This window comes from Camellia sinensis, chromosome 11, assembly GCF_055761805.1.
Source record: "Camellia sinensis isolate YWXY chromosome 11, ASM5576180v1, whole genome shotgun sequence".
NCBI lineage: Eukaryota > Viridiplantae > Streptophyta > Magnoliopsida > Ericales > Theaceae > Camellia > Camellia sinensis.
In genome coordinates, this window is record NC_138971.1 from 9,623,577 (window position 1) to 9,651,483 (window position 27,907).

General features: G+C 35.2%; 1 protein-coding gene across 10 annotated transcripts in view; it reads left to right on the forward strand.

Annotated features, from left to right (window-relative positions):
• Window positions 1-27,907, forward strand: part of LOC114257432 (uncharacterized) — a 42,917-nt gene that overhangs the window by 1,622 nt on the left and 13,388 nt on the right. For 2 of the 10 annotated variants that reach the window (XR_014343495.1, XR_014343498.1), the window contains 9 exons: window positions 5,041-5,324; window positions 5,485-5,679; window positions 7,743-8,089; window positions 15,168-15,459; window positions 17,524-17,682; window positions 18,337-18,702; window positions 25,246-25,311; window positions 25,502-25,550; window positions 27,575-27,694. Coding sequence is in view for 5 of the 10 variants with exons in the window: in XM_082893563.1 (XP_082749689.1) it covers window positions 5,041-5,324; window positions 5,485-5,679; window positions 7,743-8,089; window positions 15,168-15,459; window positions 17,524-17,682; window positions 18,337-18,702; window positions 25,246-25,311; window positions 25,502-25,550 (1,758 nt within the window). In the remaining 5 variants the exon portion in view is untranslated. The remainder of the gene's footprint in view (window positions 1-5,040; window positions 5,325-5,484; window positions 5,680-7,742; window positions 8,090-15,167; window positions 15,460-17,523; window positions 17,683-18,336; window positions 18,703-25,245; window positions 25,312-25,501; window positions 25,551-27,574; window positions 27,695-27,907) is intronic. The other 8 variants (XM_082893563.1, XM_082893565.1, XM_082893566.1 and 5 more) reach the window with 5 other exon arrangements.

Sequence of the window (27,907 nt, forward strand, 5' to 3'; positions counted from 1 at the left end):
ATTAAGTCAAATTAGTAATTTATTTCTTAAATTAGGCTTAGTTTAGACGAAATTCTCAAACTAGGCTAAAATGTGATTGTGAACCATGCTTTCAACGTTTTTGTGGTTGTCGCGCGGAAATTTTGTGAAATCATAGAAGCGTGTTTCTAAACCACGCTTTTAATTAAGAAAGCGTGGTTTGTAACCACGCTTTTAATAGTTATTTTTTTTCTGAAAGTGTTGTCAGGAACCAAGCTTTTAAGTAAATTTATTTATTTATTTTATTTATTTATTTATTTATTTCTTTTTTCTGAAAACGTGATTGTGAACCACGCTTTTACTGTTGACCAAAGAAACGTTTAAGAAATATGTGAAAACGTGTTTTGAAAACACGTTTTCAACAAAAAAAAAAAAAAAAAAATTCAAACCCAGCACTCTCTTTCTTTCTCACTCTCACACACACTCTCTCTCTCTCTCACTTACGCACTCACACACTCACATCCATATATAATTTTTACTATATATAAATTTTATTTTATAAAATTGAGATCAATATTAAATATATATATATAATAATAATTTATAATAGCAAATAATAATCAACTATATAATTTATATATAATTTTGAAAAAAAATAACTTTTATTGAAAAAATAACTTTTTTTTTCAATTAATTTTTTTTTTCAAATAAAATTAATTGAAAAAAATTTTGTTAGTAAAATTTTTAAATTTTTGTTTAAAAACCAACTTAAACTCATTTTTTGAATTTACGTTTTTTTCTCAAATTTACAAATTGTGACAACCATTTATAAACAAAAAAAATTATCAAACAAGTTTTTATGATAATTTTAAAATTTTTTGTAAATATAAATTGAAAACTAAAAACAAAATGGTTACCAAACATGTCTCAGATGGTAAAAATATCGTAAAATTAACAAATAATTAAATAAGTTACCAACATAAGAAATGACTTATCAAAAGATTTTTAGACTATGTATGGTTTGATTTTTAGAATTTTTTTTTTTAAAATTAAAAATTAATTTGGTTAAGAAATAAAAAATAAAAAATAATTATCAGGGTAAAAAATAATTATCATTTTAACTTTTGGGCAGGTTATATACATACGTATGGTTGTTTCAATTTTAACTTTTTGGTAATCATTTCGTTTTTAGTTTTCAATTTATATTTACAAAAATTTTAAAAACTTGTTTGATATTTTTTTTTGGTTTATAAATGGTTGTCTCAATTTGTAAATTTGAGGAAAAAACATAAATTCAAAAAATGAGTTTACGTTGGTTTTTAAATAAAAATTTAAAAATTTTACTACCAAAGTTTTTTTTTAATTAATTTTAATTGAAAAAAAAATTAATTGAAAAAAAAAGTTATTTTTTCAATAAAAGTTATTTTTTTTCAAAATTATATATAAATTATATAGTTGATTATTATTTGCTATTATAAATTATTATTATATATATATTTAATATTGATCTCAATTTTTTAAAATAAAATTTATATATATTAAAAATTATATATGGATGTGAGTGTGTGAGTGCGTCAGTGAGAGAGAGAGAGTGTGTGTGTATGAGTGTGAGAAAGAAGAGAGTGCTGGGTTTGAATTTTTTTTTTTGTTGAAAACGTGTTTTCAAAACATGTTTTCACATTTTTCTTAAAAGTTTCTTTGGTCAACAGTAGAAGCGTGGTTCACAACCACGTTTTCAGAAATTTTTTTTTACTTAAAAGTGTGGTTCCTAACAACGCTTTCAGAATTTTTTTTTTTAATTAAAAGCGTGGTTTGAAAATACGCTTTTACAATTTCACAAAATTTCCGCGCGACAGCGACAAAAACGTTGAAAGCGTGGTTCACAACCACGTTTTAGCCTAGTTTGGGAATTCCGTCCAAACTAGGCCTAGTTTGGGAAATAGGTTGCTAATTTGGCTTAATTTGGGAAAAGCCCCTAATTGTTTTCCCATTATAGTGAAAACTGTTGCAGCTGTGGACAGCTCTATTATGGGGGTGAATCGTGTAAATTTTTATGTTTCTTGTGTGTGATTGCTTTGATTCGTTTTAGTTTTATTGTTTGCTATTTTTTGTCTCACCCATTCTGGTTAGGAAGAGTTGATTTCCTAACACAATACACTAAAGACAATTAAAGAAAAATGAGTACACCAAAGACAGAAATCGCAGCACCATGGCTTTTATTAAATGAGGAGACTCACATTGCTTGGTCTAGAATAAAGGCCTTATAGGATCTTATTCACTCACATCACATGTAAGAGAGGATGCTTGGCAATTAGCTTCAAGCGGTTTCTCAAATTTGCTCATTCATTTATTGTCAAAAGACCAGTTAGATGGAGGATTCAAGCTTTGGATCCAAGTAAAATGTAGGTTTGGACCTTTTAAATCACATTCCTCTCATTTAAACTGGCCCACACTCAAGTAAGCAAACAAAGCAAAGAAAACAATTGAGAAAGCATGCTACATCCCAAAGCTGAAGTAAGCAAATAGTTAAAAGTCGTGTAAAATTTATCCACACTTGATATAGCATCAAACTTTATCTATCTATTTAGGATTGACATTTCTGGACCGGTCTTCAACTTTAGTGTTGTGAGTAAGGCCTAAATCACCCGATATACCTAGGTGACTAGGCAAATTGTGCTCTAGCACACAAATTGGCATACTGATAGGAAATTCAGGTGAAACCCGTGAATTGAGTACTAACTCAATAACAAGTTGCCATGTGTGCATGTCATCGTAGTCCCAATCAAACTTAATACTTCGCCAAACACCTTCCAATGTACCAAAGTGGTGTTGGTGGCTCATACACGCGACTATAGATGTAGACATCTCACACTTTAACAACTGCACCACTAAAGCACTTTGTAAATAAATGCAACCATATACTCCCTCCGTCCAATAGTGTTTGTCCTTATTTCCAATTTGGGATGTGTGGTTCTCTTTGAAAAGTGAAAAGAACTTTGTTGTTTGTTGTTTGTTGTCATGAATTGACCTCATTTTCTTTCCCCTTCAACTCTGATCACACACAATTATGAGTTAGAATTGGAAATGGTTATGTTAATGGTATAGTTGTTGATGGTATGGAATTAGCTTGGTGCAGACATATTTGTTGCAATTATTTATTTATTTTTTTTCCAGATTGTCTCAAGAATTTATTGATTATTTAGGTTGTCCAGTGGGTGCACATTCTGGATAAGTAAATTATCTTTGTTGCTGGAGCAAAATAGAAATGCCATTCCGTTAGTGCATATGTTCTTCTACGTTATGAGAACATTTTGGGGGAGGCCATGACTCTGATGCATCAAATTTTAAGGCCAGATTGGTTTTGACTTATAGTTGGGGGTAGGACTGTTTATAAAACCGATTAACCCATTCAAACTGACTGAATTGAACTGATCCGACAGTCTATATGGTCGGTTTCTCCAAGTTAAACAGTCGGTGGCAGATGATACCAACCAAAAAAAAACAATTGCCGGTTTGGTCTGCGGATTTGAAGCATTCCATCCGACTAAAATCCGACTGACTGAATTATATGTTCTCTGAATGTTTTTACAGGTGGTGCATTCATATTAGTTGAAGAATTTGTCCTTTATCACTTGTTATACAATTGTCTCATTTTAAATTAATGCTCTTTTTTCTAGATCAGAGAGCTGAGACCTTTACTTTATTACTTTATTTTCTTGCTAAGAGAGCCTTATCATTTTCCAATGCGAAAGGTTGATAGCCTTTTTTCTCTCTCCCCTATCCCTCTCTCACTTATCACTCTTATCCTCTCCCTCTCTCTTCCATTATTCTGAAGTTCTATTTACCCCTAGTCTCCTCGCTCTTCGTATCCTCTCATCAAAATTACTCACCCTAATCTCATCTCTCTCACTTCTTCTATATCTTTGAGTTTCTATGGCTTTGTTTGGTTTGTTTTTCAGAAATTTTTTTTGGAAAAATTCTCTACAAACAAATTTTCAAGAGTAATCAAACCAAACAAATTTTTTCAAAAAAAATCTCAAAATTTTGTTTGGTTACCTACTTTCCAAAATCACTCTCTCTTATACACATCAAATCAATCACTTTTTTTAAAACTCTCTCTCCAAAATAATTTTCCAAAACCATTTCTAATAAAAGGCAAACCAAACTAGTTTTCGTACTTTTTATCTCAAAAACTACTCTGCAAACACAAACCAAACACACCCTATGTATCTCTCATGGAGGCTGAAGCCATGAAAGGATTTGGTAGTGGTGACGCTGAGATACTTGGCGGAGATGTGTGTTGAGATCGTGATAATGATGCTAGCGGTGAAATGGTGATATTGATGGTGGCAGTGATCATGATCTTCTCATTCTCTCTCCTTCTCTAACTGTCTTTCCCCCCCTCTCTCATCCTCACTCCCCTAGCCCCCCTTTCCGAAATATCCATTGATCTTGATGGTGGTTTGTTGTAGTACCAACTGATGTCCGAAACAATTTTTCTACACCCAAAGTGGCCAGGTTTGAATGATAATGGGGTTGAAAGCAGTTGGCAAAGTCTCCAATCCAAGGTTGTCGGTTCGGGTGATGGTTGGCTAACAAATCTGAACTGGACCGCCCGTGAACAGCCCTAGTTAGGGGGATAGAGCTTGAGTGTTTGTCCAAAATCTTGAAGGTTGGACCATGGTTCAAATTGTGAATTGGGTCAATCCAGTTTTCAGAGAATCAATAACTTGAGGTTAAGGAAAACGTAATGGGAAAAGAAAGAAAATAGAAGCGGAAAAGGCTAACATAAAAGAAAATGGTGGGGGGAAGAGAAGAGAAAGCATGCACAGTTTTACCTTGGTTCTTGAGCACTCTCACCAAAGAGTAGATGCAACACAATTGTCACATACAAGTGATGTGTGCTGATACAGTTAAAAAAGATTAATTTGTACTGGAAGAAGTAGGAGTGCAATATGGTTTAAGAATTATTTCCGGATCCTGTATTAAAACACTTAAACAAGTCATGATTATAATATTTATTAAGGATGTCAACTTATCCTTGAAATGGGTGAGTTTGTAATTGTTCCATTGCTCTTTTAGGGACCAAACACTTAGAAGACCAGATATATGCTGAGATAAGGGGACGAATCAAGGAGGATGACATTTCTGCTCCAATACGCAGGGGGCCTTACTACTATTATGGAAGGACCTTGGAGGGAAAGGAATACATTCAGCATTGCCGCTGCCTAGTATTTGACAATGGGGCTCCACCCTCTATTTATGATGTTTTGCCAACTGGACCAGATGCTCCTCCTGAGCATGTTATACTCGATGAGAATGTAAAGGCTCAAGGGCATGCATTTTATAGCATTGGTGCTTTTGAAGTAAGAGCAACTTCTCTTTTGCATTCATTGTGTTCAAATATAGAACAACTTCTCTTTTGCATTCCTTGTGTTCAAATATTCTGGGTTTTCTCTTTCCATTAGTAGCTCCATTTTAATTCTTACTTTTCTGTCCTTTCCTGTCATTTTTCTTAATCTCCAGGTTAGTCCAAATAATAAGTTGGTAGCATATGCAGAAGACACTAAAGGAGATGAGATCTACCACGTTTATATCATTGATGCTGAGACTGGAACGTGTGTGGGAAAGCCTCTAGTTGGTGTAAAATCAAATATTGAATGGGCAGGTGATGATGCTTTACTTTATGTTACAATGGATGCAACCCTTCGTCCAGAGAAGGTATGATTTTTTAATTTGAACTATGTTTGAGTGAACTCTGATTGCCTCACAACTGCTTGAGCCTCTCTCTCTTATCTTGCTTAATTATTTTATGAGATGTGGACTTGGCTTATAGTTGGTATCTGCTTCTCCCTCTTCCTTACGATTCTAATAGCTTAACTAACAAGATCTAGCTCAATTGGTGTAATGTTGTTTTGCTAGGGCGATTGAGATCTTTTTTTCATACTCTTTGTTGCACCATTGAAGGTTTAATAACTAATGCCTAGCTCATTGGTAACAATCAGCACAATCTCTAATCCTCTTCTCTTTTCAACAAGAAGAAATGAAAGGATCTCTATTTGTTCTATTTTGTCTTGTGAAGAACTTGAGAGCTAGAGACCCCTTTTATGACTTACATTTTCATTTCATAATGGTCCTTGTCTTGTATTTGAGTTATAAAATATCGAGAAGTTCAGATATGTTGTTTTTTGGCTTGTTAATTTGTTTTTCGAAATTGTAAAGTCAAAGCTCTTGTGGAAACCTCAAGTAATCAACCAAGATTGACGATTCATCTTTAGGACTGTTGGTTGATGGGCATTGAGGAATTTGTTAATTTGCATGTCCTGGAGGTAACACATGGCACTCATTAAGCGCTTTTGCTACCATACCAGTCGTACACTGTATGTTAGTTAATTTTTATCACGAAGGTGATCAAGTGATTCATTTTCTTTTTAATGAACTTCATTTGTCATCCAGCTCAACCATGCATGTTGAGAAGCAATCCAAACACATAGGCAGCATCCCTAGCCACAAAGTGCCCTCAATGTTGAACATGCGAAGACCAAGGTTACACAATGGAAGGAACCAACCCATCTAACACAAAAGTGACCATAGGCTACAATGTCGCTCATCACGCAACCTGAGTATGACTTGCTGCTATAAAGGCATCTATGATAATAGCTCATTGAATTCTGATGCCCTGAAACCAACTGCAAATGAAACTCAAGCCAATGCAGCTTAAAAGCATCTTACTGAACCAAGAAACCAAACAACGGTCTTGTTATTGTCTTTACATTGTAGCACGCTACCCCTTCCCCCAAAGAGAGACCCATGCAATACTCTTTCACCAGAGGGGCAACTGTTAGGGGGCAACTCTTTTTTCACAGCAAGAGTTTCCCTGTGAGGCGCTCGAACTCCTCTGTTTTCTGTAAATTAGTGCCACCTCTAGAATGAAAAACTCCATTATTCTCTGCACTTTCATCATTGCACTCATAAATTTCAAATCTCCAAACTACTCTTGATCAAGTAAATTGGCCTTCTCTAGCCAAACTTGAGCTTTAACTCCAGATGAAATGATGATATTAGCCCTCTTTCTTCCACCCACCACCTACATTGAATCTTTAGGAAATACATCTCTATTGTTTGTAAGCTTTTCAACCCATGCCATAGAGCTACTTCGGAAGAAGACATATCCATCTATTTACCATTACTTCTAGTATTGTGACCTTATATTTGTGTACTTTTAATTATAGTCACATGCAATTCCATGTACCAAATTTCAGTTTTAGATTGTTGCAACTTATGTAATTCAACCAGGAAATAATGCTCTTTGTTTAGTTTACTTGCAAAAGGAGAAATTTCACTTTTGCTTATGAAATTTTCTAAGGGTCCGTTTGATTAGAAAGAAATAAATGGTGGAAAGTGAAAATGATAGAAAGTGAAGAGAAAGAAAAGAAACGAAAAGAAAACATATTTTCTTATATGAATTTGATTAGGATGAAAATTTTACAAGGAAAAAGAGAGAAATTAAGAATTCTAATTATAAGTAACTACTTTTATAAACAAATTTAAAGTTTCTTGTATTTTTCTATGTTTTCTGCAACTCAATTACCATGCTATCATGGATTGTACAAGAAAATTGACTTTCTTGTAACTTCCACCACTTTCACACTAAACCTTCTCATAATTTTTTATTTTTATTTTTTTTCATTTCCCTCACTTTCCACCACTTCCATTCTAAGCAAACTTCGGCTAGAACTTTTCTAATTGGCATGTTTTTCTAATGGTTCTTTTACTATAAGTAGGTGTGGCTACATAACTTGGGGGTGGAACAATCAAACGACTTGTGCCTTTATCATGAAAAAGATGACATGTTCTCTGTCGGAGTTGAGGCTTCTGAGAGCAAGAAATTTTTGTTCATTGCATCTGAAAGTAAAACTACAACTTTTGTCTTCTATTTTGACATTTCAAAGCCTGAAAACGGGCTTATGCAATTGACACCTCGGCTAGATGGTATTGACACGTCAGTTAACCATCGTGGAAATCATTTTTTCATCAAGAGGAGAAGTGACCAGTTTTTCAATTCAGAATTACTAGCATGCCCACTGGACAATATATCTGCAACCTCAGTTCTTCTCCCTCATCGGGAAAGGTAATATTAAATCTTTGCTTTCTTACAACTTGGTGGTAGCATTAAATTAGCTCTTATTTTGTTCGTATTATAGTGTAATCTTCACAGTTTTAACTTTACTAGTTACAACAATGATATCAACATGAAGGGTTTGAATTGAATATTGTGCACCCATACATGAAGTAACTTTTTTGTGCTAGCAAAGGACACAGTGGATACTTGTAATCCTAAGAAATGTGATCCAAATTAGTGGTCGATCTTAACTTGGTCAAGTAACTGCTCTTCGAACATGAGGATAGCATAGTGGGTGTCGCTGCTCAAAACTGTGTCAAAAGAAATATAAAACATTAATCTCTTGCAGCAAATGGTTTGTGTAGAAGTGTTAGATGTTTGTTTGGATTTTCTTATAGTGTATACAGTTTGAGGTCGTGACCTAGAGCAATGACGAGTGCTTTCCATTCCCAATGCTTTGGCGTGGGGTCATTTTATAGGAATTAACCTCTTCACAAAAAGAGGATAAAACTCCTTCCTTCGTTGGAACGGCATTTTTGAGTTAAGAGGAAATTAGAAATGCAATATTTGAATGGGAGATGGATAAGTACAAGGACCGGATGGTTTTTCTATGATTGTATTTCAAAATTGATGGGATGTGGTTAAGCATGATTTTGTTGAAACCGAGACTTACTATATCCATGTGAATTATGTTATTTTTTTATTGGGGCGATCTCTGAAAAGATAGATTGCCCATCTCTTGGTGAATTTTTTGAAATTGAATTGTGAATGCTTGCACAAACGCTACTTTTTATTTGTTTGATCCCCCAAAAGGAGAATTCCTTGAAGATTTGTATTTTTCAACCAATTACTTTGATTACATCTTTGTACAAGATCTTAGCAAAACTTCTTTCAAGTAGATTTATAGTGGTTTTGAAGGATACAAGATCAGGGTGCCTCTGTGGAGGGGAGACAGATTTTGGATGTGGCTTTTATAGCTAGTGGGTTTGTGGAGTACAAAAGTACAAACAAAGAAGGAATTATCATTAAAGTAGATTTTGATAAAAGCATATGATCACTTGGAGTGGGATTTTTTGGACTTTTACGTGAAAGGGTTTTGATCTTAGATGGAGGAATTGGATTAAGAGGTGTTTGTTTTCTTTTAGCTTTTCAGCTATAATTATTGGCAAGGCTAGTGACACCTTTATGGCTTCTAGTGCGCTTAGGCAGGATGACCTTTGTCTCCATTTCTATTATCTCTAGTTGTTGACGTGTTAGTGGACAGTTTTGTGGTAGGGAGGGATGAGATCTCTATGTCTCACTTACAAATTGCAGATGATATTTGCTTTCGGTTTTGAATGTTTTTGAGTTGATTTTTGGGTTAAGAGTAAATTTGAGTAATAGTGCATTAGTGGGATCAATGTCCTGCAAGTTAGATTTTAAGGGTTGGTATGACTTTTGGGATGTCCATTGAATCATTGCCTGTGAAGTACCCAAATCTTCCTTTGGGGGGTAGTCTAGGTCTTAAACATTTTGAGCTCCAGTAGTAGAGGAAATTGATGGAAGGTTAGAATGAATGGAAGAGGGGGCGTTATACTTTGGTCCAATTTGTTTTATCTAGTGTGCCTATTTATTGTGTATCTTTGTTTAAAATTCTTACAGAAGATTAATGGAGAAGTGGTTTCTTTACTAAAAAGCAAAGGGGGTCATAATATTTTTGCTCAGTATATTTGCTTGGAACATGGTTATGGAGATTTCTCATTGAATGTGATTCTTTATGGAATTATGTTGTTAAAAGTAAGCGTGGAAAGTAGTATAACAATTACTGATAAAAGTGAAGGATGGATTAAAGGATGATTTTCTGATTTTGTGATTAAGCGGTTGCTTAAGATGTTTTATTTGACAATTGTGCTTCCATTGAAACAAGTCATGCTGATTTTTGGTTTGTATTAAGTCCATTGCTATCTCGAAACATTTAGATGTCTTTCGCTTTGACAAGTTGTCCAGTTTTTTGTTAGCTTTCATGTTCTATTGGTGGAGAATTGGGAATGTATTCATGATGTTGTACTTCTAATTTTCCATCTTTGAAAGTGTGACTTAGGATTGACAGTTTTATGACCATGTATATAATGTATAGAATGAAAACTCATTGAAGACATATTGAAAGCACATACACGAGCTCAAAGACACTAAAAGTTCGAATACAAAGAAGCCAAGAGATAATCATGAAGAAATGTCTTCACCAACATGATAAGGCTTAGTATGGACGGCAAGATTCTTGAGGGGGGAGTGGGAATGAGATTCCAGGTTGTCATGATTCAACTGTTTGAAACGGATTGGATTGGGAAAGTGATCCCTGATTACCTACTCAAGCTGGAATCACTTTTCCAAACTAAGCAGGAATCTGATTCTCACACTATGTTAAGATCACATTTATGGAGGAATGTGAACCATTTAAGAGTAAAAACAGTCCTATAATTTTTAAAATTTTATCATTTTCCCATAGAGAATTCCTAAGTAAGCCAAATACTTGAACAATGCAGTAGTAATAGGATTCCTGGTAATGAGATTCTTAGTCGTTCCGTTTGATTCCTGTCATTCCAAACAGTCAAAACTGATTAGCGGGAGATATATTTGAGTTTATATTGTCAGAATACCCCTCTCAAGCAAGAAGTGAACATTTATCAAGAGAGCGTTGAATTAGCCCACTCATTCACACAAGCTTGGAATCAAGGAGCTAGTTTGAAAAAGCAAAATATACCAGTCTTGATTGTGTATTTAGACACACGTTACTGTGCACATTTGTGTTGGACTTGGTATTGAATAAGTTGACAATAAGTTTTGGTAAACCTGATGTAGTTGTTTGATTGTGATAAGTTGTGGTTGTAGATTAAGGGTGAGGCTAGGAAACCTATTTTTAAAGGATTTGAAAGGTTAAGGGTGACCTTCTAAGTTGTAACACCTGATGTTGAGATAGTGAAGTTTTGTAGGATTGCCTAGGTACAAAACCTGCAAGAATTTCTATTAGGAGGTCCTAGTAGGTTAGGTTGGTAGATTACCTAGATAGGAAATTCTGTAGGATTGAACTTTTGTGTCAACCTATTGAAAACCATCTGTAGTGGGAAAAGGAAATACGTAAATCTGGCAGGAGTCAGCGTATGTAGGCATGAGTGTTATGCCGAACCACTCTAAATCATGTGTTCATCTCTCTTTAATGTTTGGCTGTAGGCATGAGTGTTATGCCGAACCACTCTAAATCATGTGTTCATCTCTCTTTAATGTTTGGCACTTTAAACTTACATTTGAATTTTGAATTGATGAGATGAGTGTGAACTTGTGTTGTGCCTTCATTTTATGTTACTCAATTATGTTCATGAAAGAAGAGTTGAGGATTGTGTAAATTGTGTATAATCAATTTGTTCCAAAGCAACGAATTGTGTATGTGAATGAGTAGTTGAGTTTATACTAATTGATTACTAGAATTGATTGATTAAAAAATTGAAATTAGTTGTGAGCTTACAAACCCTCTCTAATTGGTCGTCGAAGATAAGTTAAATTGTTTTAGGGGTTTAGGGTTTTATCAAACATATGAATACTTGGAAATATATCTAAAAAGATTTGAAAGTGACAATATTGACATGCCAAATTGGGTTAGAGGACTTAAAACTAGACAATGCCTTAAAAATAAGGGACAATTACAAATTAACTCCCAAAGTTTGATCCTTATAACAAAATAAACCCTGGACTTTTAATTTTGTCAATTTAAACTCTAAACTTTGATTTGTTTTCAGTTTAAACCATTTGCCTATTTTCCTTTAGTAAAATTGATCGAAAAGGGTATTTTAGTCATTAAATTCAATGAAAATGGTATTTTAGACATTTTATGTACACCTACATTGAGTTTAATGACTTAAATACTATTTTTTCATCGGTTTTACTTAATGAAAATAGATGGATGGTTTAGATTGAAAACAAATCAAAAGATTAGGGTTTAAATTGACAAAATTGAAAACTCAGGGTTTATTTTGTTAAAAGGCTCAAATCTTGAGAGCTTTTTTTTTTTTTTTTTTTTTTTGTTTGTGGTAATTTTCCCTAAAAATAATGATTGTCCTGTTCAATCCCGTTTAGGACACTTTCAATATGTACTTGATCATTGACACAGAAAGGTTCAGATACTGACTACCCAAAGTAGTACTGGCTACTGAGTGATGACTACTTATCTTCTCTGTTTACCCCAAAAAAAGAATTTTGCATTGAGGCATTTTGCTGTAGATGACTACAAACTTGTGAGAAGAAAGTTTAGTACTTGAAAATCTACGAAACTTCTAAATATTAAGTTGTAATGCTGATCAGATAATGATATTGAGAGCTTGTCGTGAATAATGATTGCATGATGTGCTTGTCTTAATATTTCTAAAAAGCCAAACTTCATCCTATGTTTGTTAGCAGGTACAACTAGATGATCTATGAGACATGGATACACACACGGACACGGGACATGACACCGACATGTGGACACACAAATTTTTAAAAAATGAGGGACACGACACGCTGGGAACACGCTCAATATATATAATTTTTATTTATTTATTATATGTAAAATTTTTTAAAAAAATTATTTTAAATTATTTATATTATTTATTTATTTACTTGAATATCAAATATCATTCCCAATTTTTTTCAACAAATAAAAATAATTTATTTTGTATGTTAATGTTTAGCAAACAAGAATATTAAAAAATATAGAAAAAAATAAAGGTTTTTTTTTTTAATTACTAAAAACAAAAAAGGTAAAAAAAGAAAAAGAAAAAGAAATAAAAAATAAAAGAGGGAGAGACAGTAACACGAAGAGGGGAGAGAGACATAGTCGAACAAAAAAGGAGAGAGCGAACAAGAAAGACGAACAGAGAGAGAGAGAGAGAGATGGAAGAAACGAAGAATAGAGCACTGAATAGAGGGAGAGAGAGAGTCGAAGAAGATGAATAGGTTCGATGATGAACATAGAGCACCGAATAGAGGGAGAGAGAGAGTCGAACATATAGATTGGAAGAACATACCTCGATCTAGCCTCCTTGATCTAGGTTTTCAACAGGTTCTTCCCCTCTCTTTGTCTCTCTCTCTCTCTTCAATGGGTTAGGGTGTCTCTCTGTCTCCTAGGTTAGGGTTTCTATTTTCAACGTGTCCATAACGTGTCTAAGAGTGTTCGGTTGTGAAATTTAAAAAAAAAGAAAGGGGACATGTTAGGTAGAGTGTTCGACATGCTAGAAAGCACGGATATGGATACGAGGTACGGATAGGATACGATACGATACGATACGATACGATACGATACCGATACGGCGATACAGCAAAACCTAAAAAAGCAGGATACGGGTACGGGTAGGATACGTTTGTAAAAAATAAAAAATAAATAAATTATTAGTAGTGAGTTACACATAAGCTCAAGAATGTTGAGAAACCACAGTAATTTTATGATGCAAAATACTAATCTTTAAGAATTAGGTATTAATTTAAGGCAGTAGCTAGTTTAGTTTTTAGATTTTCAATAGGTCTTGCAAATATTTCGTTTCAATATCAAGTCTAATATGTTGATATTATAATATCAAAACAATCCACAACTTGACCCTATGCTTTTTTCTTTTGCACTAGTCAAAAATATTCTATACAAGTTTATTTGTGTATTTATTTATTGATAGTTAATTTTACTATTGTTATATCATCTTATTAATCCTTACTTCTATAAAGTTATAGGGGACATGCATGATACAATGAAGATATGTCAATTTGATGAATTCTATTACTTTAACTTACTATGTTATTTTTATAAAAAAACTAAGCAAAGTATTGTAAAAATATTCTATTTATCCTTGTAATTATATTATATTTTGATGTTATGCAAGAAATGATACAATTCTAATTTCATAAAAGGAATAATATGTGACTTGGAGCATTTGATACTTCAAAATTAATTAAGAAGTATCTGATAATATGTGACTTGGAGCATCCGATACTTCAAAACTAAGTATTCGATACTTCAAAATTAATGAAAAATTAATTAAGAAGTATCCAATACTTTTAATAAGTATCTGATACGTATCCGTAAGTATCCAAGGAGTATCGGTATCTGATACGGATACGTCTTCCTATTTGAAGTATCCGTGCTTCATAGCCGACATGTGTCCACCGCGTGTCTGACTCGTGTCCATGTCCGACACGTGTTCGTGCTTCATAGTAAATGATTGTAACCATCCTGAATGTATGATCTTGAGGTAATTATATCTGGTGAAACACCATCCATGTTTTAATCCAAAATAATATTATTTTTCAACCCCAAATTTCATTCATTAATCATTATCTTGCCTTTACAATTGAAGCTACTAAAAGTACATTGTGTTGTCCTATAAAAGAATTGCCACATGAAATGATATACTTTGTTACACAAATTTTCTTTTTTTGTGTTCTTGTCAAACTTTTGCAGTGGTACAAAATTAGGAATGAAAATAAAACATGAGATGAGATGACAATGAAAATATCAATACACGAATTGAGCCTAAGTTGCAACTTGCTCGCTATAAACTCCAGGCAACACAGCATAATCACTTGATGAGCAAAAGTGAAAAGAAAGTCAGATATATCAAGAAGAAAAATTGGAGAGTTTTTTTCCCTCCCTTAATTTTCTATTAAATCTTGTACTTATTTTATTCAATGCTGATTGTCACTATGTTAAGGCATTTTTTTTTTTGTATTTTTTGTATTTTTTGTTTCTGTCTTCATGCTAATCAGGGGCTTCGTATTATTAGAGCTAATTGGCTAAATATAAGCAGTCATCTACCATCAGTTTTTGTGGTTCCAATCCCTATCACACCCACAAAGCAAGAGAAGGAAATGATTATAGCACTACCCCTGTATGGAGTTTCCCAGAATTCATTGGTTAATTCTAAAATTTAATGTGTGACATGGCCATTCTGCAAATTGATCTGATGACTTTGCATATCTGTGGTAGATGTTATGTTAATCATAAAGAATTGCAATATTCTTCCCTGTCAGCATTCCATGTACTTCTCTTGCTGTAGCATTTCAGAGCTTAACTTGTTTTACTTTTGTCCAGTGTAAAGATTCAGGGCATACAACTTTTTAATGATCATCTTGTCGTATATGAGCGTGAAAAGGGCCTTCCCAAAGTAACTATATATGGCCTTCCACCCATTGGAGAACCACTTGAAAGGCTTCAAGGTGGTCAGGCTGTTGACTTTATTGATCCTGTTTATTCAGTGGATCCATCAGAATCACAATTTTCTTCCAGCATTTTAAGATTTTTTTATAGCTCATTGACGACACCGGACTCCGTTTATGATTACGATATGAACACAGGGATTTCGGTACTGAAGAAGATTGAAACAGTAAGTCAACTGATGAGTGATTGTCAAACTATTAGCAGGTTAAATTGGATTTCAAATTACATGTCTACCTTGTAGGTCATATCATATTTAGCTTAATCAATGTGATTCCTCTCTGCTCTTTGTTAATGGATATAATTTTTCGCATTTCTGTATTTATTCATTAGTGAGTGTGTTGACTGCTTTTCTTAATGTTGTTTCTATTTGTTTCTTATATACTTTCATAGATTGTTTAACTCAAAACATTTGAAACTATATTAGGATGACACTACTCTTTCATTCCATGTTTCCAAAAGAATGGAGGTATTGCATGATGTAACTGTACTGTGATGCTTAACTCCTTTTTATTTTTCATAGTCCAAAGTGTTAGGTCCTTGATTGGCAATCCCGACCGACAAGCACATTTTAGTTGTATATTTTCTTTGTTCATGTTTTGGTTTGAGTGTTTGAGAGCTTAGAGTTTGAGTCCTATCCTTAATTCTTTTGAGTCAAATTTGCATACAATTACTTTCTATTTCTAATTTCTTTATTATTTTTATTATTAAATTTTAATATGAAAATGATCTAGGTGAATAATAATGTTAATGGGCAATATTGTCCATTAGAAGCTACTTGAGACGTTTGAAATGCTTGTCACCAAACGTTTAAAAACATTTCCTCATGTCAAAATATTTCCAAAATGAACATTCACCAAACAAAATTGTATCCTCTTGTATGTCCTTACAAAAGGACTTTCAACTATAAAAAGCTGCGCCAAACAGGTTCAAGATCTATTCAAAGCAAACTTAAAGACCTTGACAAATATTGTGCTCTCTTATAAAATCTGCAAAAGAGAAATATGATTCAAAAACTTAGCTGTAAGCCAAAAGTGAAAGGAATAAATTAACGCAACTCAGCACCATGTCATCAAAAGTATGCCACCTATCCCTCCATAGACGCATCAAACACAAAGGCACTGCCCGTTTTTCACCCTCTTTACATGGTTAGAATTGAATGACAGATCAGACATGACCCAAGAGATACCAAGCACAGAGAATAATGTGCTCGCTAACTCTGTTCCTGCATCATGGTGAAGCAAAAAGTGATTCATGAACTCTTTCACCTTACAACAGATGTAAGATCAGTCACGGAGCATTTTCCCCCTTTTCTCTAAGTTTTAAGAATAGAATCAAGAGCTGCATTCCAAATGAAGAAAGAGAACTTGGTAGGGACACCCACCTTCCAAAATGCTCTTCCAAAGGAAAGGGCTATCTGCCCCACCTCGCAAAAAATGATGAGAAGATTTGGCTGAGAATCACCCACCATTGGCTTGTCGTAACATGATGTCCTCGCGATACAGCAACCTTTGTCCCTTATAAGTTATAAGAGCTCAAAGAATTCATTTTGCACTGATACATCTTATGTAGTTTTTTCTGCTAAATTTACCACCTGGCATAAGGTTTTTGCTAACACCTTGTATATTCCCAAAATTTATATTTGTGAGATACATGGAATTTTTCTTTTTTTCTAGTATATTTTAAGGCCGGTGTGGGATATTAATTTGTGGCACACTGGCAGTAACATTGCCTCGAAGTGTTTAATTTTCTTTTTGTTCCCATTTGTGTATATGGGATATTGTGGCTGTTAGATTGTTGTTTAATTTCCTTTTTGTTTCCCATTAAGTGTATTTGATCTTCCATCAAACCTACTTTTTGTCTGATTTTGTTATGTAAATGTGTTGAAATTTTGGGGAATGTTAGATTTATTTTGTAATTTCGTTTAACTTTTAATGATGTATGTACTTTGGCGCAAGTGGTTCATCTTGGAATTTTTTTTTGTGAAGATTTTTACTCTTTGATTTTCCTCTTTATTTATTTATTTATTTTTAAAGTTTCTGCATAGCATGTCTGTGTGCATATTTCACATTTTGCAATAAGCAGATAGATTAAAGATTGTGACTTATTTGTGTGCGACAAATATTACTTCTTTCCTGGTTAAGAAATTTCACTATTGCCATTAAATTCTTTTGCAAGTGAAATATGAAGATTGTGAATCTCACGTGTAATAGTTTCCATACTGTTTGACTAGGTCTTGGGAGGTTTTGATGCCTTAAATTATGTAACTGAAAGGCAATGGGCCACTGCTCCAGATGGAACTCAAATCCCTATATCAATTGTTTATCAAAGAAATATTGTGAAGCTTGATGGGTCTGATCCGTTACTACTTTCTGGTTATGGTTCCTATGAGGTAATACCTGATTTATTGTTCAAATTACTGTCATATATTCAGGCAGGAATTTTATTCTGTTAAGAGACTACATTTTTTAGAAATGGGAAAACTTACGGTCTTATGTCTGATGCCTATGTTTTTGAAAAAATAAAATTTAGGCTTCTTTTCTGTAATGTTCTGGTTATGCATTTTGGTGCCCGTTTAGATGTTGAAGTTCTGCTCTGTATTATTGCTTCATCTAATGGCTGCTTATAACTATGAAATATACTATTCATTAACTAATTTTCTTCTCACCTTCTGTTCTTCAGCATCATTATTGTCTTAAAAAATATTGCACTAATTTTGAACATTCACATGTCTTTAACTTTCTAGTTTCCATGCTTTCTTTGCTAGTCGTAATTCACACAATCAATAGAACCTGTCCAGCGATTATTTTCTAAGACTAAGAGTTTGTATTTAAATGGATTTTTGAGTAATCTTAAAAAGTATATCCAGTTTAGTCCAGCCTGGGAGGGGTAATACCCATAAACTACTGCACAAGCAAATGTGGACGCAGAGTTCCTGGTCCATTATTCTTTGCAAATGAAATGATGCTTCTTGTCCTGCTTGTATTTCAAGATTTTCATTCTAACTTTTACTTGGTGGATGCTGCAAATGGCGTGTTTTCAACAGTATTGTCTGGATCCTGATTTCAAGGCATCAAGACTGTCTTTGTTGGACCGGGGTTTTATTTATGCAATTGCTCACATTCGTGGGGGTGGTGAAATGGGGAGACAGTGGTATGAAGACGGAAAACTGTTGAAGAAGCAAAATACTTTCACAGATTTTATTGCTTGTGCAGAATATCTCATAGAGAAAAGGTACTGTGCAAAAGAAAACTTGTGTATTGAAGGAGGAAGTGCAGGGGGATTGCTTATTGGTGCTGCTCTTAACATGCGGCCTGATTTATTCAAGGTTGCTGTAGCTGAAGTACCTTTTGTGGATGTTTTGACAACAATGCTTGATCCAACTATTCCTCTTACAACGTCAGAGTGGGAGGTCTGCTCTTTCCATTTCGTAGATTATCAACTCTTAAACCTTAATATCCTTTAGTAACTGTTAGTGGCATTACATTTACTGGAATTTGATCTACAATTTGGAAGATTGGTCCTGGAGATTGATTCTAAAAGGTGATTATCATATGATAATATCTTTTGTCTATCATCTCTCCAATTCTATTGGCTACATGGAATTAATCTGACCAGATACTTATGAGCTAATGTCTGTTATTTAAAGCAAAAAGCAAACCGAGGTGACGAGGCCTCTTGAGGCCTAAGCACGAGGCAATGGGGTGAGGGGATGGCTTCATCAAAAGAGGTGAATGCTAAGGAATTTAAAATAAAAAAAATATCCATAAAAAATATGAACTATTGAACCAAATCCAACAATCCAAATTCCGATATCCATTGAAAACTCAAGACACCTAACAAACACCAATAACATTTTAACATTTTGAAATATAAAAATGTGACACAACCAATCATTTAGTTCTACAGTTTCACCAATCCTAAGGTCCTGAAAATCAACACTTTACCCTAATACATACAGACACATATGTAGACATAGACAGATGTAGTCATAGACACGGACACGTGATACGACACGAATACACCGACATGACAATATTAAAAAAAATGTAAGACATGACGTGTGAGACACGCATGAAATATATAGTTTTATATGTTTATTATATATCATATATATTCAAATTGGTCGTTGTTTCTAGTATTTCTTGTTCATTAAGTAGGTATTCAATTTTCTTTTGCCGCATGTCATAATTGGTCTTATCTAGTTTTTTTTCTTCCCTTTTTTGGGTCATTAGATTCTAAGTTATTTTATTGAAACTTGTAGTGTGTTTGATGTGTGTCTAAAGACTCCAAACAATGTCTTGTAATGTGTTTGTTACATGTTTTCCAATTTTTTGAAGCATCTCTGAGTGAAGAAAAATTTAAACCTAAGTAGCACAAATACGGACACGTGATACGATATTGACACGACACCGACATGCCAACATGTCGATTTTAAAAAAATGTAGGATATGACGCACTGGGGACACATTAAAATTTTATATTTTTATATATCTATTATATGTTATATATATGAATAATTTATTCAAAGATAATAAAAAAATGTTACACAACACATATTTTACATTTAAAAGCTATATATTACATAACTTAAACACCAAGATAACATTTACATAGCAATTACATTCTAAACAATGTAAAACAATTATATAACATTGTATTATAAAAGTTTCAAACATATATGGGATACATTACTTGTGTTATGAAGAATGGACAATATTGTTATAATGAAGGGATTCATCATATAGGACATATTTGGAGAGTTTTCAAGAAGCGTCACCAAAGTGTCCGCAAAATGTCGCTAAAGTGTCCAATGAGAATATTGAAGAAGTGTCGAACACACTTTTAGGAGTGTCCAAAGAGTGTTGTGTCGGACATGGGTGTTGGACGAGACATGCTTCCTTCATAAAAGTGTCCGTACTTCTTAATTTTACACCTTAGTGGAACATGTTCGGATGTGTGCCTACTGAGTGTCGAGAAGTGTCTGATGAGTGTCATCTTGTTTTGGTGTTTGACATGCAACGCCACCTTGGAAGTGTGTGTGCGCCTTAGTTTAGGGGAGTGGAACCAAAGGACTTTTGACGGAAAGGAAGTACAACTTTTTAAATTGAAAAGTAGATTCTTATCCCCTTTCAATGGTTGGTTCTTAGGCATTATAGATCCATCCTTGAACTGACTTTTGGACCTTTTGGAGATTTTTTAGTAAAGTTTTACATATAAGATGTTTAGGAGTTTTGTTGTACCTGCTTTATAATGTTTATGGGTGGCACCCACTTTGTGCATTTGATAATATTTTGATTAAAAGAACAAAGGATTAAATACCTACTGTAAGGGATGTGGACGTACAGCTTCACGTAATGATTCTTTGTTCATTGTCAATTTTCCTGTTTTATATATGCATGAATTACTGATTCTTTCATAGATCTGTTGGCTGGAAATCCTTTCATATATGCACATCTACTTTGGTGGATCTATCCCTTAATTGGTCCCACTTGTTCCCTTGGGCTAAAAGAGTAGTAAACGTTTATATGTAGAAGACAAAATTGGATAAAAAAGTTGGACAAGTAGCTTGGTGATGTTATCTAGTGATGTGATTGGGTGGTTTAAACCAGAGCCCAACCCAACTAAAAGGCATATTTAGGAAAAGTTTACTTAATGGCCAGACCCAAGATTGGGCTGCATTTGGTGAATCCTTTGGCACTCAATCCAAGCCGAACCTGGTTCACTGTACTTTTTTTGGTTTGTTTCTCTTGTTGATTATTATACACATGTTTTGGGCAACACATTGTATTTACACATCTAAAGTACAAAATTTATAGAATTTAATGTTACATTTTATTCTACTATTTTTTAGCAATTATGACAAATGTAAAAGGACATATCTCATCAATTTTAAAAGACTCTTATTTCGCGTAATTATAATGCTGGTACCTAACTTTTTTTATTTATTTTATTCTTGTGTATTCGACATTTGTTGTATTTTCCAAAGGGTAAGAATATTTACTGGGTTATTGTGGTGAAGGAGGGGGAAGAGGTAGGGGGTTTTCTTTGTCTTGTTTATTCAGATGTGTGGATGATGGTTTTTAGTCGGTGTTCACTGGAGTGTATGGGCCGGTGAGAGGGGGATGGGGATGCTTTTTGGGAGGAATTGCAGGATGCTACATTTCGGTGGGGGCCTGCCTTGGTGTGTTGGGGGTGATTTTAATGGGGTAAGGAGTTTGGAGGAGAAGCTTGGTGCGAGCTCGGTGGTAGGGCCTATGAGGGCTTTCTCTGCGTTTATTGATACGATGGGTTTGCTTGATTTGCCGGTGCAGGGTGGGGACTTTACTTGGTTTGGAGGTCGGGCTATGCCTCGGATTGATCGATTTTTGGTATCTGGGGATTGGGAGGAGCATTTCTCTCAGTCGATTCAGTTGAGATTGCAGCGTCCGATCTTTGATCATTGGCCAGTGTTGTTAGATAGCGGGGGAGCTCGGGGTGGTCCCTCACTTTTTCGATTCGAGAATATGTGGTTACGAGCAGAGGGGTTCCTAGAGATGGTGGGTGGATGGTGGAGGAGCTATAGGGTGGTTGGGATGCCTAACTGTAGATTGGCCTAGAAATTGAAATTCCTCAAGGCTGATATGAAGAGATGGAATGTAGAGGTGTTTCGCCATTTGGAGGTTTAGAAGGTGAATATCTTAGCAGTCTTTCAGGGGCTGGATGAGAAGGAAGCTGAGGGGAGTTTTTCTGCGGAGGATGCGATTTGCTGGGAGGGGGCTAGGAAAGAGTATGCGCAGGTTGCCCAGATAGAGGAAATCAGTTATTGTCAGAGATCCAGATGTTTATGGCTGAAAGATGGGGACCGCAATACCAAATTTTTTCATCGAATGGCAAATGCTCATCGGTGGGCAAATCAGATAGGGAAGGTACGGATGAATGGGGTGATGTTCTCTTTAGAAGAGGAGGTTAAGACTGGTATAGTGGGTTTTTACCAGCATCTTTATCGGGATGAGGGGGAGGTGTGGAGTCCTGACTTTCGATGGTGTTGGATTTGCTTCTATATCCCAGGCGGATGGCTTGTGCTAGAGAGTCTATTTATTGAAGAGGAGGTGCTGGGCACATTGAGGAGTATGCCGGTTGATAAGGCGCCAGGACCAGATGGTTTTCCTATTGCTTTTTTACAACATTGTTGGGGGGTGGTGAAGGGGGAGGTGATGGCTACGTTTGAGCAATTCTATCAAACAGGGACAGTTTGAGAAGAGTCTTAATGCCACTTTCATAGCATTGATCCCTAAGAAGAGGGGCGGTGGAGGATATTCGAGATTTTTGGCCGATTAGTCTGTTAGGCAGTGTTTATAAGTTATTAGCTAAAAGTCCTGGCTAATAGACTTCGTGCTGTTTTAGAGGGGGTGGTGTCAGAGTCGCAGAATGCTTTTGTGGGTGGTCGTCAGATTCTTGATGCTGTGCTAGTGGCCAATGAGTGTGTGGATTCACGGCTTAGTCAAAGGAAAGGGGGTATCATTTGTAAACTGGATATTGAGAAGGCATATGATAATGTAAATTGGAAGTTTTTAGGGAAAAGTGGAGGAAATGGACGCAGTTTTGCATCTCCACTATGCGGATGTCGGTCTTGGTGAATGGGACATCGGCGGGTTTCTTTCCTACTTGGAGAGGTTTACGACAGGGTGATCCTTTGTCTCTTTTATTGTTCATCCTAGTCATGGAGGCCCTGAGCCGTCTAATTTCCAGAGCGGTCCAAGGTGGTTTGTTATTAGGGTTTGAGGTGGGGAGTGGTTCTGCCTCTCTGTTGGTTTCTCATCTTTTCTATGCTGTTGATGCGTTGATTTTATGTGAGGCGGATGTGGATTAGATTGGTTATTTGAGATGTGTGTTGTTGTGTTTTGAGACAGTGTCGGGGTTTCGGGTTAATTTGGCAAAGTCAAAATTGATTCCGGTGGGTGAGGTGGCGCACGTTCCTGTATTGGGGTGCAAGGTGTCTACGTTGCCAGTTTCCTATTTGGGTCTTCCGTTGGGGGCTTTTTTTAAGGAGACTAAGGTATGGGATGGGGTGGTGGATCGTGTTCAAAGGCGGTTGGTGGGGTGGAAGCGTCAATACTTGTCCAAAGGTGGGTGGCTCACTTTGATCAAAAGTGTCCTATCGAGTATTCCAACGTATTTCATGTCTGTGCATGTGATTCCAGCTAGGGTGGCTAGGAGGTTGGAGAAACTACAAAGGGATTTTTTGTGAGATGGTTGAGGGGAGGGTTTTCATTATCATTTTGTGTCTTGGGCGAGGATTTGTACTCCTAAGGAGAGGGGGGGCCTCGGGGTGAGGAGGTTGGCGGTGTTCAATCGAGCTCTTTTGGGGAAGTGTTTGTGGCGTTTTGTGGTAGAAAGGGATCGCTTGTGGAGGAGGTTGGTGGTGGCAAGTATGGGATGGTTAGAGGGGGGTGGTGTTCAAATAGGGTGAGTCAATCACATGGGTGTAGTTTTTGGAAGGGGATTTGGTTGGGGAGGAAGGCCTTTTAGGATAGGGTTCGATTCAAAGTGGGGGTGGGAGATCGGGTTCGCTTTTGAGAAGATATGTGGAATGGCGAGTTGTCTTTGGCGGCCATGTTTCCACTGATTTTTGCTATTGCCGCTGATGTGGAGGAGTTGGTTGCTTTGGTTCGGGTGCGGCAAGGGCATTCATATACGTGGAATCTTTATCTTCATCGTAATGTGCAAGATTGAGAGTTGGACCAACTGGTGGGTTTGTTGGGTTTTCTGTATGAGTTGCAGTTTGGAGGGGATGGGGATGATACTTTATTATGGGAGGGTCCAAGGGATAAAAGGGTTTTTTCGGTGTCGTCGTTTTATGGGATGCTTGAAGGGGGTGGAGTTGGGGTGTTCCCTTGGAAGCACATTTGGGCGGTGGGATCACCGTCCAAGCTTGCTTTCTTTGTTTGGACAGCTGCTTTGGGTCGCATTCTGGCTATTGATAACTTAATTCGGCGACGACATGTGTTGGTAAATTGGTGTTGTATGTGTTGCAGGGATACGGAAACTGTGGATCATTTGTTTGTCCATTGCCTGGTTGTGGTTCAGCTTTGGAATTTGATTGTTGCTTTATTTGGTTTGGTTTGGGTGTAGCCGGGGTTTGTGTTGGGTGTTCTACAAAGTTGGGGTGGGGCTAGGGTGGGCAAGAGGCGTCGGAAGGCTTGGGAACTTGCTTCACATTGTTTGTTTTGGTTGATCTGGTTGGAGTGTAATAGGCGGGTTTTTCAAGATTTGAGTCACTCAGCTCTTTGGTTAGAAAGTCGGTTACTTTTGATTTTTGGGTGAAGGGTTTTGTGGATCCTGATGTTTTGACTTTTGTTGATTTTGTGGAAGAGTTGATTAGTTAGTTTAGCGCCCAGTGTGGGGTGTTGGTTTTCCTTTTGTATTATTTGCATCGTCTTGATGCTTTCTTAATTAAGTTTGATTATTTATCCAAAAAAAAATAAAAAAAATTTAGCATTTAACATGTGCAATGGAAAAGAAAATCTATGTCCGAACGGTTCAACCAGCGACTTTGGGTTTGATTGGTTCCAATTTAAAGACTAGGTGAGATTTGGTCAAGGCTTGGGCAGCCACTCCAACCATTTGGGTTGGTTGTGTCTTGGGTTAAAGTTCAACCTAACCCAAATAAGCTATCATATCATTGAAGTTGGGCCAGCATCTTTCTGGGGCTCCATACCTTGGGACTTTATGTTTGTAACTTGTCTCTGGTACTCTGGAGAAACAAACCTTGATTGGGACCCTTTACCATTCTGTATAATGGGCTATTCTAACAGCCCAAGTTGCAGCCCTGCTATCTTATAATATGAGTTGTAGTATCTGGTGGATGTAGATCAGCCCTATTGTTTTTTTTTATTTGAAGTTGGAGATTATGGTGTTGATAAATTCCAAATAAGACAGGTTCAATCCAACCGATTTTCTTTTGTTGCTGTAGGAATGGGGTGATCCTCGCAAAGAAGAGTTTTATTTCTACATGAAGTCATATTCCCCTGTTGATAATGTGTGCACCAAATGACTCTTTTATTTATTTAGTCATGTTATTGTTCCCAGCTTATGAGATCCCTACAAACAAGCTGGCCTACAGTGACCAACACTCGGCAATTGGCACCATCTGAATTGATGTCTTGGTTAGTTAGTTCTGAAAATTTTTAACAACTTACAGACTGAAACCGTTGCCTTATTTTGCACAGATTAAGGCACAAAATTATCCAGCCATTCTCGTGACAGCTGGTTTACATGGTAAGTTAAAGGTTGTAAAGGTCCAATTCTTCTTTGAGTTTCTCATTTATAAGCATTGTTGTTAGAATCTTACGATTCACGATTTGATTCATACGATTCAATATGCGTTTCAAACAAAATGATTCGATTTATTTGTCAAAAAAAAAAAAAAAAAAACAACAAAATGATTCGATTCGTGTAGTTGAATCTTAAATTGAGTGAATCTTATGATTCACTATGATTTATTGCGATTTGGGCCTGTTTGCATAATGCATGAATAGTGTCATTTTCGCAAAATTAAAAAAGATTAACTAAATATATTGATATACATGATTATATATACACAATTTAGCTATATTGATATTTATTTCATTTTAGGCATGTTGCTCCTAGATTTTAGATCCTCAATGCAAGGATCAATAAATCAAGAATTTATGCGCTGAAAGGAATACGATCCCGATATCTGTGACTCAGGCTATAAGTGTTTGAAAATTTGGAGTCGTCATCTAACATATAATTCGGGTGTGTGAGGTCAACCAAAGCCATTTTTAAGAAAAAAAAGCTTTATTTTAACATTGAAAAAAATATTTTAGAAAAATGCAAGTTTGGGCCTATTGTTGACTTCCATTTTAGTCTTTGAAAATCGGAGATGAGTTTGAGGATTTACTGTCATGAGTAGGGAAGGTGTTAGGAACTCTTCATCTCTATTTCGGTTTTGTTTTTCCAAATCTGTTGATTTCTGAGTCTAGTGAATTTGCCTTGACTTTTGTTTCATATAATGAAAATCATGCAATAATATATATAGTCCATACAATGTGTATCGTGAAAATTGGGTTGAGTAAAATGATTTTTTATTTTGTTTTTTATTTAAATGTTTGCAAGAGTAAAAGAAAAATTTCATGCAACGGCAAGCAGTATGATGTTATGTAAATAGACGAAGAGCATGCAATACGATGCAAGCATGCCAATTTTTTATTATGTGGGATAGTTAATAATAATTATGAAATTTTAAAATGGTAAAAAAAAAAATGGCTTCAGCATAGCCATACATTGCCAAAAGGGTGGTGTTGGCATAGCCAGACTGAACCAAAAAGATGAGACAGAAAAGTGCAGATTTTAGGATTTGTTATGCAAACAACATGCCGCAATTCAAGTTCCATGGTCTGCAACATTTTTTTATTTTATTTTATTTATTTATTATATAATCTCTCTTGAAATTCAAAAAATAGACCCAGGAACCTATATATAGAGAATATTATGAAGAATGAACCAATTGAGGTATTTTATTTTAAAACCTAAAACAATTTAAGTGATGTATGGTTATTGTTCAAAAGAAAGTTGCAGAATTATTCGTTTGGCTGACCTGACCCATGTACTGTTAAATCATATGTATTTCACTAAAACAACGATAGATAATTTATGGGTGTAAGTTACTTTAAACTTAGCATCTGTCTGAGAAGATGTTATACATCAAGTTAGTTTAATCTTAAGAATTTGTATTATGACACTAAAATAGCAATAGATAATTCAAGGATTTGATTGGATCCCATTAAAAACTCCATGATCACCAAAATAACAGCAAACCATGCGCAAGTATTGGTTATTTTCATACTGAACACTTTTAGATGTTATATTGTGTCATTGACACTAAAAGTAATTAGGAAAAAAAGGATCAAAATATGTTGAACAAGTTTGTTTCAAGAATTGCATGAATTGTAAAAAGTAAATCAAATCGCAAATCAATTGTAAATCGTGTGATTCACCATAAATTTTATCTTAAAATAGATTCATCCATAGATTCATATCGATTTTTGATAAATTGCGAATTGAATTTGTCCAGTATTGTAGATATAATGATTTATAATTTAATTAGTCCAGTATTGTAGATATTGTAACTTTTGATGTTACTTGTGTCAAATTTATGTTGGTGGATTAAACAATCTTATTATTCAATATTTTCATAGATGATAACTCTATTGAAGTTGTCTTTTTTGTTAGTAATAATAACTGTTTTGAAATGGGAATAAATATTATTTCTAGTGCAGAACTAGTGCTTCTCTGAACACTTGAACATGACATTGGAATCTCATTACTGCAAACCTTATTGATGGTGATGGAATTCATTCCTGATCCTCATTCATTTCTTACTGACGGTGACAAAATAGGTGAAACCTTTTCCACTAATTTATATTCCATGCTGTAAAACCTGTCCTGTATCCTTCAAACCAGTACTGTATTTTGTTATCTTATAAACGCAAACTAGCATTCAATAAAAGTCCCTAATTTGTCATCATACTGCTATTATATAATTCTGTAACGTTTGGAACATTGTCAGTAAGAAAACAAAGAAAAGTTTTTTTTTGGGTGCAAAAAATAAT